At 36.1% G+C, this 11,705-nt stretch overlaps 2 protein-coding genes across 2 annotated transcripts in view; one reads left to right on the forward strand and one right to left on the reverse strand.

Moving 5' to 3' along the window:
- The first annotated feature begins 258 nt into the window (after nt 1-258).
- LOC107655445 (pterin-4-alpha-carbinolamine dehydratase-like) lies at nt 259-5,002 on the forward strand. The gene is made up of 4 exons (XM_016442935.1): nt 259-363; nt 3,838-3,969; nt 4,117-4,197; nt 4,599-5,002. The coding sequence occupies exons 1-4, from the start codon at nt 361-363 to the stop codon at nt 4,689-4,691; spliced, it is 309 nt and encodes a 102-aa protein (XP_016298421.1). The 5' UTR covers nt 259-360; the 3' UTR covers nt 4,692-5,002.
- Nucleotides 5,003-6,295: 1,293 nt separating this feature from the next.
- The window catches only part of LOC107655444 (sphingosine-1-phosphate lyase 1-like), a 22,583-nt gene continuing 17,173 nt past the window's right edge, over nt 6,296-11,705 (reverse strand). Inside the window, exons 7-14 of the mRNA XM_016442934.1 lie at nt 10,431-10,519; nt 10,010-10,118; nt 9,809-9,907; nt 9,543-9,689; nt 8,693-8,931; nt 8,372-8,518; nt 8,040-8,160; nt 6,296-7,312 (exon numbers count right to left, since the gene is read on the reverse strand). Coding sequence (XP_016298420.1) covers nt 7,148-7,312; nt 8,040-8,160; nt 8,372-8,518; nt 8,693-8,931; nt 9,543-9,689; nt 9,809-9,907; nt 10,010-10,118; nt 10,431-10,519 — 1,116 coding nt within the window. The 3' untranslated portion in view covers nt 6,296-7,147. The remainder of the gene's footprint in view (nt 7,313-8,039; nt 8,161-8,371; nt 8,519-8,692; nt 8,932-9,542; nt 9,690-9,808; nt 9,908-10,009; nt 10,119-10,430; nt 10,520-11,705) is intronic.

The following is an 11,705-nucleotide window of genomic DNA, read 5'->3' on the forward strand; positions in this document are numbered from 1 at the left end:
AACAGACGCTTGCTATTAGAAGTCATTGTTTTTTATCCGATCTGCATGATTGTTGGACAAGTTCTTTCATCTGTGTCCAGCTTGTACATATTATACTCTCTCACTGTCTGGAATCTCAAACACATTCCTACTTTGGTCAGGTTTTTGGCAGGGCAGCCGCAGCAGCAAGAGAAAGGTTCATTAATATTCAATAGTACGTGCTGACGTTACCTGGCAGCGTCCAATCACGAAACAGTTAATATTCATTAGACGTCCCTTCACCGTTGTAGGATTCGTAAACTCGCGCTCTGGACTCAGGTTGAATTCAATCTAGCTGCTTGCACGAGACCATATCAGCTCTACACGCACAGCACCAACACCATGGTAAGAAAAAAAAACATATAAAAATCTTTTTACTTTTATTATTCTTATCGTACGTGGATTAACAAATAAATGCATTACATTGCCACAAACGAAATGCCTCAAATATATTGGAAATGGCTGGGCAGGTATGGTGTTATTTTTATTTTCACATTCATTTTTTTTTTTGTAATCTGACGTTTTATTGTCTATTCTACGATTTCCATTAACTTGAACTAACCATTTTTAGACAATCGAGTAAAGGACTTTTTGCCGATTCAGGGTTTTGCCATATAACCCTGTTCGTGTAGATTTTAAAAGCATATTCTATTGTGCGCATGTTGTCATTAACATATTTCGCACTGTTAATCTTTTTAATAGAACAATCATGGTTTTACTTCGCTTTCTTTTCGAGCCGTGTCTGTTCATGCAGCAGCATTAGTTCTGCAGATTAGACTGTTGCTAAGAGACCTGTTGATGTCAGTCAGCTTTATCAGTGTTGGAGCTTCATTATGACTGACGTGTTTTGCATCATTTGCACAGGCATTCTGACGCAATATTACGGTGACCGAGAAGTGCAAAACAAATCACAATTCGAGATTTGAAAAGGGAGGGAAAAAAAAGTTCGGCAAAAGGCGGGATCGAACCCGGGTCGATCGCGTCAAAAAGACAACGACACGCACTTTTCCATCTGCGCCACTGGAGCTAATGTTTTACAGCCACTTTTAACTAAGTGTAAATAGACACTCCCTATTTTTTATTCCATAGTAAGGGCAATTCATACAATACATTTAAACTGAGCTACTTTAATACCATCTCCGAACTTTCTACCACGACTCTGCTGTTCTTCGGCTGGTTCTTCCCTGTATACGTTGATTGACAGATATCTGGTCCAGTCAGCGGTGAGTAATCCCAAACCAATGGCGCTGTCTCAAACTATACCTACCTCTTCCGGTTTGGCTGATTTGTCGTGTTTTCTGACTTGTTAATTTGTTTTCGGATTTGTCTTTGTGTTTTCTGACTTGTTATTTTGTTTTCGAATTTTTAATTGTGTTTTCTGACTTGTTATAATGTTTTCTGAATTGTTGTTGTGTTTTCTGAATTGTTATTTAGTTTTTTAGACTTGCATTTGCGTTTGTAATTTGTTATTTTGTTTTCAGAATTGTGATTTGTTTTGCACTTCTAGGTCACCGTAGTATGGCAATATACAGCAATATACTGATGGTTCAGTCTGGGACAATAGTGTGTGGATAGTACAAAAGAAAATGCTGACACAAATCAACTTACTTTCCCTTTCATTCAATTAAAAGTGCACAAAATTTATTACAAAGTTTTGCACAAGCCTATATAAAAAGTCTATATTTTCAGGTCAGTTACCTTTTTATAAATGTATATTTTAATGTCTTATTGTAACACGTGTTTAAAGCCCATGTGATCTTTGCTGAAAGGGCAAAAGGGAAGAGTTAAGTAGTTTAGGAATTTCATTACTCCAACCACCACAGGAATATGGTGGAAGCTCTTAAAATAAAAAAAATAAATAAAAAAATACAAGTCATCATTGTTTCCATATGGGGTTCACAACAACCAATCACAGTGCTTTTTTTCCGAAACATCCCCCTTGGAATGGTTGTTTAAGAGTGTGAGTGTTTGCAAAACTGTTCAAATGTGTCTGTTCTATTAACAAATAATGATTATATCTAAGTATGTTCAATATAATTATTATAATAATAGTTTAAATAATATATATATGTACAGTGCTGCTTGAAAGTTTATGAACCCTTTACAATTGTCTATATTTCTGCATAAATATGCAAATATTTATTGCGAAAAATTACCCAGTGTTACATTTCTGTGCGGTGCAAAAGTATGTGAATCTTTGCTCTCATCTGGTGTGACCCAATTTTGCAGCAGTAACTGCAGGTAAAGTTTCTTGTAACTGCTGATAAGTCCTGCACAACATCTTATATTAGTTTTAGCTCATTCCACAGTGCAGAACCACTTCAACTCTGTGATGTTATGGGTTTCCTGAACTGCTTGCTTCAGCTCCTTCCACAACATTTCAATTGAATTAAGGTCCAGACTCTGACTCGGTCATTCCAAAACATTAACTTTGTCCTTCTTTAACCATCCTTTGGTAAAATGACTTGTGTGCTTGGGGTCGTTGTCTTGCTGCATGACCCACTTTCTCTTGAGATTCAGTTCTCGGGCAGATATCCTGACATATTCCTTTAGAATTTGCTGGTATAATTCAGAATTCATTGTTCCATCAGTGATGGTAAGTCGTCCTGGCCCAGATGCAGCAAAACAGGCCCAACCATCTCTTCTCCAAACATAACGCTGCTCATTTAAACCAAAAAATTCTATTTTGGTCTCATCTGTCCACAAAACATTTCTCCAGTATTCCTCTGGCCTGTCCACATGATCTTTAGCAAGCTGCAGACAGGCAGCAATGTTTTTTTTAGAGATCAGTGGCTTTCTCCTTGCAACTCTGCCATGGCACCATGGTTGCTCAGTGTTCTCCTGATGGTGGACTCATGAACATTAACATTAGCCAATGTGAGAAAGGCCTGTAGTTGCTTAGAAGTTACCCTGGGTTCCTTTGCAACCTCACAGACTATTACACGTCTTGCTTTTGGAGTGATCTTTGTTGGTCGACCGCTTCTGGGGAGGGTAACAGTGGTCTTGAATCTCCTCCATTTCTACACAATCTGTCTGACTGTGGATTTGTGGAGTCCAAACTCTTTAGAGATGGTTTTGTAACCTTTTTCCAGCCTGATGAGCAACAACAAGTCTTTTTCTGAGGTCCTCAGAGATCTCCTTTGTTCGTGCCATGATTCACTTCCGCAAACATGATCCGACTTTCATAGATCCATGTTCTCTAAAGAAAACAGGGCAGGCAATGGCACCTGATAATCATTCCACTGTTTGAAAACACCTCTGAACAGATGGACTCTAATTTCACCCTCAAATTAACAGCTAATCATAGAGATTCACATACTTTTGCATCGCACAGAAATGTAACACTGGGTCATTTTTCTCAAAAAATAAATGACAAAGAAAATATTTTTGTCTCATTTGTTTGGTTGGGTTCTCTATGCCTACTTTCAGGATTTTTGTGAAAATCTGATGATGTTTTGGGTCATATTTATGCAGAAATATAGAAAATTGTAAAGGGTTCACAAACTTTCAAGCAGCATTGTATATATATATATATACACACACACAAATTATTAAAGTTATTAGAAATTATTATTAAAATTATTAGAAATTAAAGTAATAATAAGTTAATATAACTGAACACATTGTAAATAAAACATTTCACAATATTAGTTTTTACTGTATTTATTTATCTGTGTGTGTGTGTGTAAACACACACAGACTACATACTACATTTTACTCTCAGAGATGGCATGATTTGTAACGTTCTTACAAAGTACACAAAACCCACATACATGGAACTGTAGAATATTTTCTAACAGAACTGTTTTAAACACTCAGGCTGGGAAGATCCAGACTCTTACTATGGAGGAGAGGGAGCACCTTCTGCCCATGATGAGAAATGCTCAGTGGGTGGAGGTGGTGGGGAGGGATGCCATTTACAAAGAGTTCCTCTTCAAAGACTTCAACCAGGTAATAACTTCTTTAAAACTGACAAGAGAGACTAAAGCTATAAAACTATTTATAGTTATATACTTCAAAATGCATATACATGTGGCTTGCATCATACTTTTATGTACTGTGTATGCACAATGCTAGGACATGCTCTTTCCCCTTTAGACTTTTGGGTTCATGTCCAGAGTAGCACTACAGGCTGAGAAAATGGATCATCACCCTGAATGGTTTAACGTGTATAATAAGGTAAATAGATAATACGGCTCATCAGTGTACCATTTTGTAATACATTGGGGGCCATGGCTGTGAGTGCAGTAGTGTGCTTTTTTTAAATATTATAAAATAAAGTATTAATTGTAGAAATGATTCATATTTAATAATAAAATATATTGTAAATAATATAAATTAGAATATATATATATATATATATATATAGAGAGAGAGAGAGAGACTAATTAACATTTTTAAATATAAAAGTTTCAGAGAAGAAACAAATTACATTTTGATGATTATGAAGACAAACATTTTCCTTTTGCACTGAATAATTGTCAATAAAACTAGGAATGTGTTTTAAAGAAGGTCAATTAATGCAGTTAATTTTGATTTCATGTTGACTGTATCCTGTCTGCCTGTTTTCTCTCTGGTAGGTTCAGATCACCCTCAGTACTCATGAATGTGGAGGACTCTCACAGCGTGACATCACCCTTGCAACCTTCATAGATCAGGCCTCTGTCCTCTGAATGGACCCTCTCACTTGACAGCTCGTCAGTCGACCTCTGTAGCCTGTAAAACTGGACCAAAAATATTGTGAAACTTCATTTACCACAGTTATCACCATATCAGTTTTGACTGTGTGTAGTCTGCCTGTTACGCCTAATATTTTCCCAAAAAGTATTAATGGAACAGTCAGGAGAAATTTCATCTTTTAAATTATTTTACATTCACAATACATACATGCACTACAGATCAGAGATGAGAATTGCTAGCACACTAAAGAGACCGGTCAAGCCCTATTACCTTACTGTGTTTTATGGCTTATAGTCTTTTTTTTTTTTTTTTTTAGAAGTAAATATATGGTGCCTTTATTTTCATTTGATGTGACCCAGCGATGGCATGGTTAGTGCCTCGGTGAATTGTATTAGACTGAATATTTGCCAACTTTGGCACTGTGAAATCAATGAATCATCTGTCAAAGCACTTGCCTACCGTTTAATCAATGATGTCACAAAAACATGTGGAGTTTAAAACATGCGCAGCAGCTCTGAAGAATGGAAAAAGAACGCAGAGCCTCATGTCGAACTTGTGCAAACATAAGGGCTGGCTTATACGGAATTTTACATAGAAAAATAATGGAAAAGCAGTGCAATAAATGCAAAAAGTTCTGTAAAACAGAGAAAAGTAAATATATTACACGACCAGCATATTTATTTCAAGACAAGGTTTATTGATTTATATAGGAACAACAAAAACATTACAGGACAAAATTGAAATGGACTGCATGACGTGGTAAAGGCCTAGTCCCTGATGTAGCTAGTGTTAACCTAATAGCACACACCCTGACATCTGTGGAAGGCATTTAGGTGAATGCCGTTAGTTTTGTGCTTCATACAACCATAACCGTAGAGGTCATGTCATGCTTCAAAAATTCAGATCAAGGTGCCTCAGTTTCAGTAGTTACAGTAATTACAGATTATTGCATAAAGACATTAAAATGCTTCATTTAGGCAAGAAGGGTAACTGTTAGAAGACAAATATCCACGTCTACGTCCTAGCTGAAGGCATGTTACAGTTCTTGAGACTACACTGTAATACAGTGTTATCATACAAAAGAACACCGTCCTACCTCCTACTTGAAGTACCCCAAAAAGAGGTTAAAAAAAGTACACGGAAATTACTGAATAATAAAAAAAAAAACATTGAAATATGAGACGTTATATTAGTGATTTAAAATGTAAAAACACACACAGTGGTCACAAATATTATGAGTGCTTAAGGGATTACATTGCTGACAAGATCTGGTGTGATGTTTCCATGGTAACATGTCATCATCATGATCCTCATATCACAGACTTCATGCACAAATTAATTTCCCTTCTTGCTGTTCCAGGCCTTAGCTATCATTCAGTTGAGTTAAGATGGAACAAAGATCCCAATCAAATACAACACACAAAAGAAAGACTCACGAATTAAGGGAGTCTTTGACTCTCTGAAAACAGTTGTCAGCGAGTACCATAACCTGGAGCATGACATTGACTGATGATCAAAATGCCCAATTACATTACATTTCTCAGGATTTAGACAAAAGGGAAATAATCAATGAGTAAGTGTACAATTATTTGAACTATTAGATATGAGGTAGATAGGATGAAATGTGAAAATTGAAAACCCAAATGGATGGGAATTTGAACCTAGAAATATGGTTGAACTTCACAACCTGGTGGGTGGATTTGTTAAGTTTTGCCCTGATATCATTTTCCACAGGTAATTTAAAACCAGAGAGATATTTTCTATTAAATCAGATGAATGTTTTGAGACTGGATTATCAAATCTATCCTAGTTATGGGGAATTTAAAAGAAATAAATAAAACTAAACATTTGCAATATAGGTTCACCTGAGCAGTACTACCATCCGAAAACGGTCTGCTATGTTTTCAAGTTTCTACTGAGAAGGAGATATAGCGAATATATAAAATCCTAACTCCATGATTTATCCATGTTGATAGTATTATGGATATTGGTCTAATCTGCATTATTTAATTCCTGGGAACTGTCAAAACAGTCTGTCAATAACATTTCAAACGTAAAGTCATTGTGACAACATTATGCCCTGGCATCCTGAGGTTTAAGTGGCACACTTCCAAAGATAATAGCGGAAATGTGATCAAATACATATGGTGTGCACTGGTCCTAAAAATAAGAAATTGACCAAATGAAACAAGGAAAACTGCACTCACTGGTCACCAAAATTAAATTAATATGTCCCAGACCCTCATAGATACTTGTGCACCTGTCTCTATAGTCTTATAGACAGGATACTGTCGCTCCTTAGTCACAAATCCCAAAATATCAGGTGACTATGGCTTATACATAAAATAGTTAGTTGTAAATAGTTGACTGAATGAAGTAAATGAATGATTAGATGATTACAGTGAACATCCCTTTAGCCAGCTAAGGGTGGAGACCCCGACAGTCAATCTCAGTGCGCTTTAGAGTTGCCATTCATGTGGTTCTTATGGTTTTTGCGGTGCTTGCTCTGTATCTTGGGCACCTCAGTGCTATAGAGGCAGTCCAAAAAGCCCTGTGAGACCTCAGTCACCATCGTTCGGTCAGGAATGGATTGGGCCATGCCATAGATTGCTCCCTACAACATAAAGGGGGAAAAAGTTAATTCAGGGTTATTTATTCATTATGGTTTATCAGATGAGATTATACATGTACAAATAGACTGAAGTGGACTGGAGTGCCAAGTGAGGATTTTACTCATCTGCGTTCTTACGGACAATGATTATTTTGTCTGAAAATATGACTATATAAATCTCAAAATGTGAAGTTCAACCGAGACATACCAAAGCAGCCGTACCTTTTAGTTTTTTTTTATGACAATTCTAGACAGAATTTGGTTAGACAAAAATCAGTTTAAATGCATATATCTTTTAGAAGTTAATTTTGTCAACATGTAGAAATACAACAGTATGGGGTAAGATTTTTATGAAATTAATACTTTTTTCAAGTATGAAAATATGAAACTGATCAAAAGTGACAGTAAAGACCTTTATATTTGAACTTTCTATTCATGAAAGTATCCTAAAAAAAATAATCTGTTTCCACCAAAATATGAAGCAGCACATTTTTTATTACATTGATAATACAAAGAAATGTTTGTTGAGCACCAAATCAGCATGTTAGAATGATTTCTGAAGAGTCATATGACACTGAGACTGGAGTAATGGCTGCTGACAATTCAGCTTTTCCATCACAGGAATAAATTACATTTTAAAATATAATAAAACAGTTATTTTAAATTGTAATAATATTTCTCAAAATTACTATCTTTACTGTATTTTTGATCAAATAAAAAGGAAACGCACCATCCCCGTGGTCTTCTCTTTAGGATTCTTCATGATGATGGCTACTTCTCTCTTCACATCACTGATGAACTGCTCAGCTACACCAGGCTGTGTGTGTAGCATTGTGACACAAATATGGATGCTGAAAGAGAACAACAAAGAGCCACAAACAATGAGGAGCCACTTTTCTGACGAAAATTGATGCACCGAGGCCTTTACATAAAAACAATAATAAATAATGATCTGTGTGTATTTTTCCTAACCTGACTAACTTTCATTCTGTTTTAGGGATATTACATTAGTTTGCATAACCTGCACATTTCACATTGAACACATTTTGTTTTTAACCATACCTGGATGGGAACTGCAGAGTGTTGAGATTCCAGCCCTTTGAAGTCAGTGCATTTGATAAGCGAAAGATATCAAAAACATCAGAGCCTAGAGCCACCACAGACACTTCTGGATCCCCGAATACAAACACCCCATCTATTTTGCGGATTCTGTGGGAAAAGAGCGGGATTTTTTTAAGATGTTGTTTCTGTGTACAGTGCCTTTCCTGGCATGTAAATGTTACTTGCCATGCAAATTTATATTTACCACAGTTGATATACATTCAAAGCAACACCTTGCCTGTGTCGTTCATGTATTATATTACAAATGGTATTAATACTGACCCTGCTTTGATTTTGCGGGCTGTCCCAACGACTTTCCTGGTGGCCTCAACATATCCATTCTCACCCATGTGCATCATAGTAGCCCAACAGGCAGCAATTATGCCTCCAGGCCGAGAGCCAGCCATGGACGGAGACGCGTAAATTCCTCCCTGCCAATCAGGAGCTACGAAATACTGGTAGTGGCGAAATTTCTTGTCACTGTAGAGCACCACTGAGGAGCCTTTGGGAGCATAACCATACTGTGGGGACAAAGACACTGATTTTAAAATTAAATCAACTTTGAACTTAACTTTAATCTTCATCATGACGATATCTGGACAGATAACAATAAAAATAGTTGTAGTTCTGTCAGAGATCATTTGCATAAACGTTTTAATTCATGAAAATAACATGTAAAAAAAAATACTACTGTTCAAAAGCTTGGGGTAAGATTTTAATGTTTTTGAAAGAAGTCTCTTACACTCACCAAGGCTGCATTAATTTGATAAAAAATACAGAAAAAAACAGTAATATAGTGAAATATTATTACAACTTAAAATAATTGGCTTTTATTTTAATATATTTAAAAATGTACTTTATGCAGTGATGGCAAAGCTTAATTTTCAGCAGCCATTACTCCAGTCTTCAGTGTCACATGCTCCTTCAGAAATCATTCTATTTCTAATAGGCTGTTGTTTACAGCTGAAAACAGTTGTGCTGCTTTTTATTTTTGTGGAAATGGTAATACATTTTTCAAAATAACAGCAGTGTTAAATTCTTCTTCTTATTATTTTTTCAATCTTACTGATCCCAAACTTACTAACAGTATTTATTTTGTATTCATTAATTTCTCTCACTTTCAAGTTCTCACCTTATGTGTATCAGCTGAGATACTGGTCACGCCTTTGACCCGAAAATCAAAGGGATCAAGTTTGAAACCCGCCTTTTCCATAAAAATTATTAGGAACCCACCCAAGCATGCATCCACATGGAATGGGATGTTGTATTTTACTGCAAGCTAAAAGAATTAAAAAAAAAAACATTTAATTATATTTAAGAAAGAATACACTACAGATTAATTTATACCACAATACAAAAGCATTGAATTACATGCCCATCTGAATAAGCAAATGTTACCTTCGCCACTTCCACTACAGGGTCCATAATTCCATGGGGGAACTGAGGAGCTGAACACACCAGCATTGCTGTGTTTCTAGAGATGGCCCTCCTCATTGCCTATGATCAAAAAAAAGCGAACATTAAAATTAGGTGAACATCATGCTGGTCAATATTCACAAAAATGAGCCTGTCTGCTGTGGACAAACCAGACAGCAGTACCTTCACATCCACTTTCATGGTCTTCTTGTCCAGAGGTATGTGAATGAGCTTCATCCCAAAATAATGTGCTGCTTTGTCAAACGCTGCATGGACGCTCACTGGTGCAATACTAGCGCATAGACAAAACAAAACAAAAAATTACACAATGGGATTGAATAAAACAACTGCCTTTAAGGTGCACTAATGAGCACCAATTCTGTCCAAGTAAAATAAAACTCAGTAAAAACCGAGTGCATTTTTTAAATATAATGTTGCAGTGTTTATACTTCCTAAGTAAATGAATAGCCAACCGTAGCAAACCACTTATTTGTTTAAATTCTTTACAGTGAGGGATGACAGCTACTGTTAATTGACCTAAACAGAATTAGAGTATTATGACTGCAGAGGCTGAATGTTTTGACTAGACTGAGATAGTACATACATCTCTGGGTGTTTAATTCCACGTTCATGAGCCATGTCTCTGTATGCCTTGCATGCCATCAGGATGCTTTCTGTTCCACCTGAAGTAACCTTTTCATGAAAGGAACACACACAAAAAAATTGTTTGTTTTGAGTGAACAGCATTATAATGACTTGATATGAAGAAACTTGATATTATACGATACGGTTTTCAGATTGTTAAACAATGGACTGATAAATGAGCAAATGGAAATTTGCTTAGGATTAACTGGAGCGACTCTCAAATTGTCCCAAACATGCTGTTCAAAAACTGTCTAGATGAATGAAGTACCAAAGTCAAGCCGCTTTTCCAGGGTATCTGCAGGATTTTTAAAATCATATTGAAGATTATTTTTTTTTAAGACCTGCACAAATAAAATTAAGATCATATAAGTGGGGTAGGGCCGCTTGTCAAAAAAAGCATGATTTACAGTTCAGTTAGAGGTTTTCACACAATCAGAAAGTTTTATAAAATGATAAACTTCACATTCCTTTAAACCATTTTTAAGAAAAGGGATAAGTCAAAAGTATCAATTATTACATAAATTTAAACAATTATTACCAATCAATTATATAAATGTAATAACTTATAATTATATCTTAGTGGCTTAATCGTTTAGATCTTTGATCCACTGGTTCACATTTACAACTGAGTGCATGCGGTGTAAAAGTATGGGCTGATTTTCGCTGTGGTCTGAACAAAAACAGAGTGGCTTATTGAAAAATGCAAATTGATTCTGCCAGCAGGTGGCACTTTTGGAGCGGCAGAATATGCAGAGGACATAGAAAATAATTACCCCTTTTAAAATAATCATATTTTGTTGCTTTGTAGCCTGAAATGAAGACGGACACAGTATTAGTTTTATCCAGCCGCATTTACTCAGTGCAACTTATAACATCCAAGTGAAAGATATAACACCAACATGTCAGAAAACATTAAAAAAAAAAACAATCACTGAGTTGGAAAAAGGATCACCCCCTTTGTTTTACTGTAGGAATGCTGATTGGATGGTGAGCTGTACTGGATTTTAGCCAGACATATCGTTTGGTGTTGAGGCCAAATAATTCAATTTTAGAAACTACTTCAGAGTTGCTGTAGGCCTCTTCGTAGCCTTCCTGACCAGATAAAGCCTTTGAATTTTTTTTTGTATCCGTCTCCTGACTTGTGCCTGTCCACAACTTTATCCCGGAGATCTTTTGCCACCCATAGTTGATTGTTTGCTTCAGTTGCACTACCAAAGACTGAAATGCTTCAGGA

Source organism: Sinocyclocheilus anshuiensis, unplaced genomic scaffold (genome assembly GCF_001515605.1).
Source record: "Sinocyclocheilus anshuiensis isolate Anshui unplaced genomic scaffold, SAMN03320099.WGS_v1.1 scaffold763, whole genome shotgun sequence".
In the NCBI taxonomy this organism is placed as follows: Eukaryota; Metazoa; Chordata; class Actinopteri; order Cypriniformes; family Cyprinidae; genus Sinocyclocheilus; species Sinocyclocheilus anshuiensis.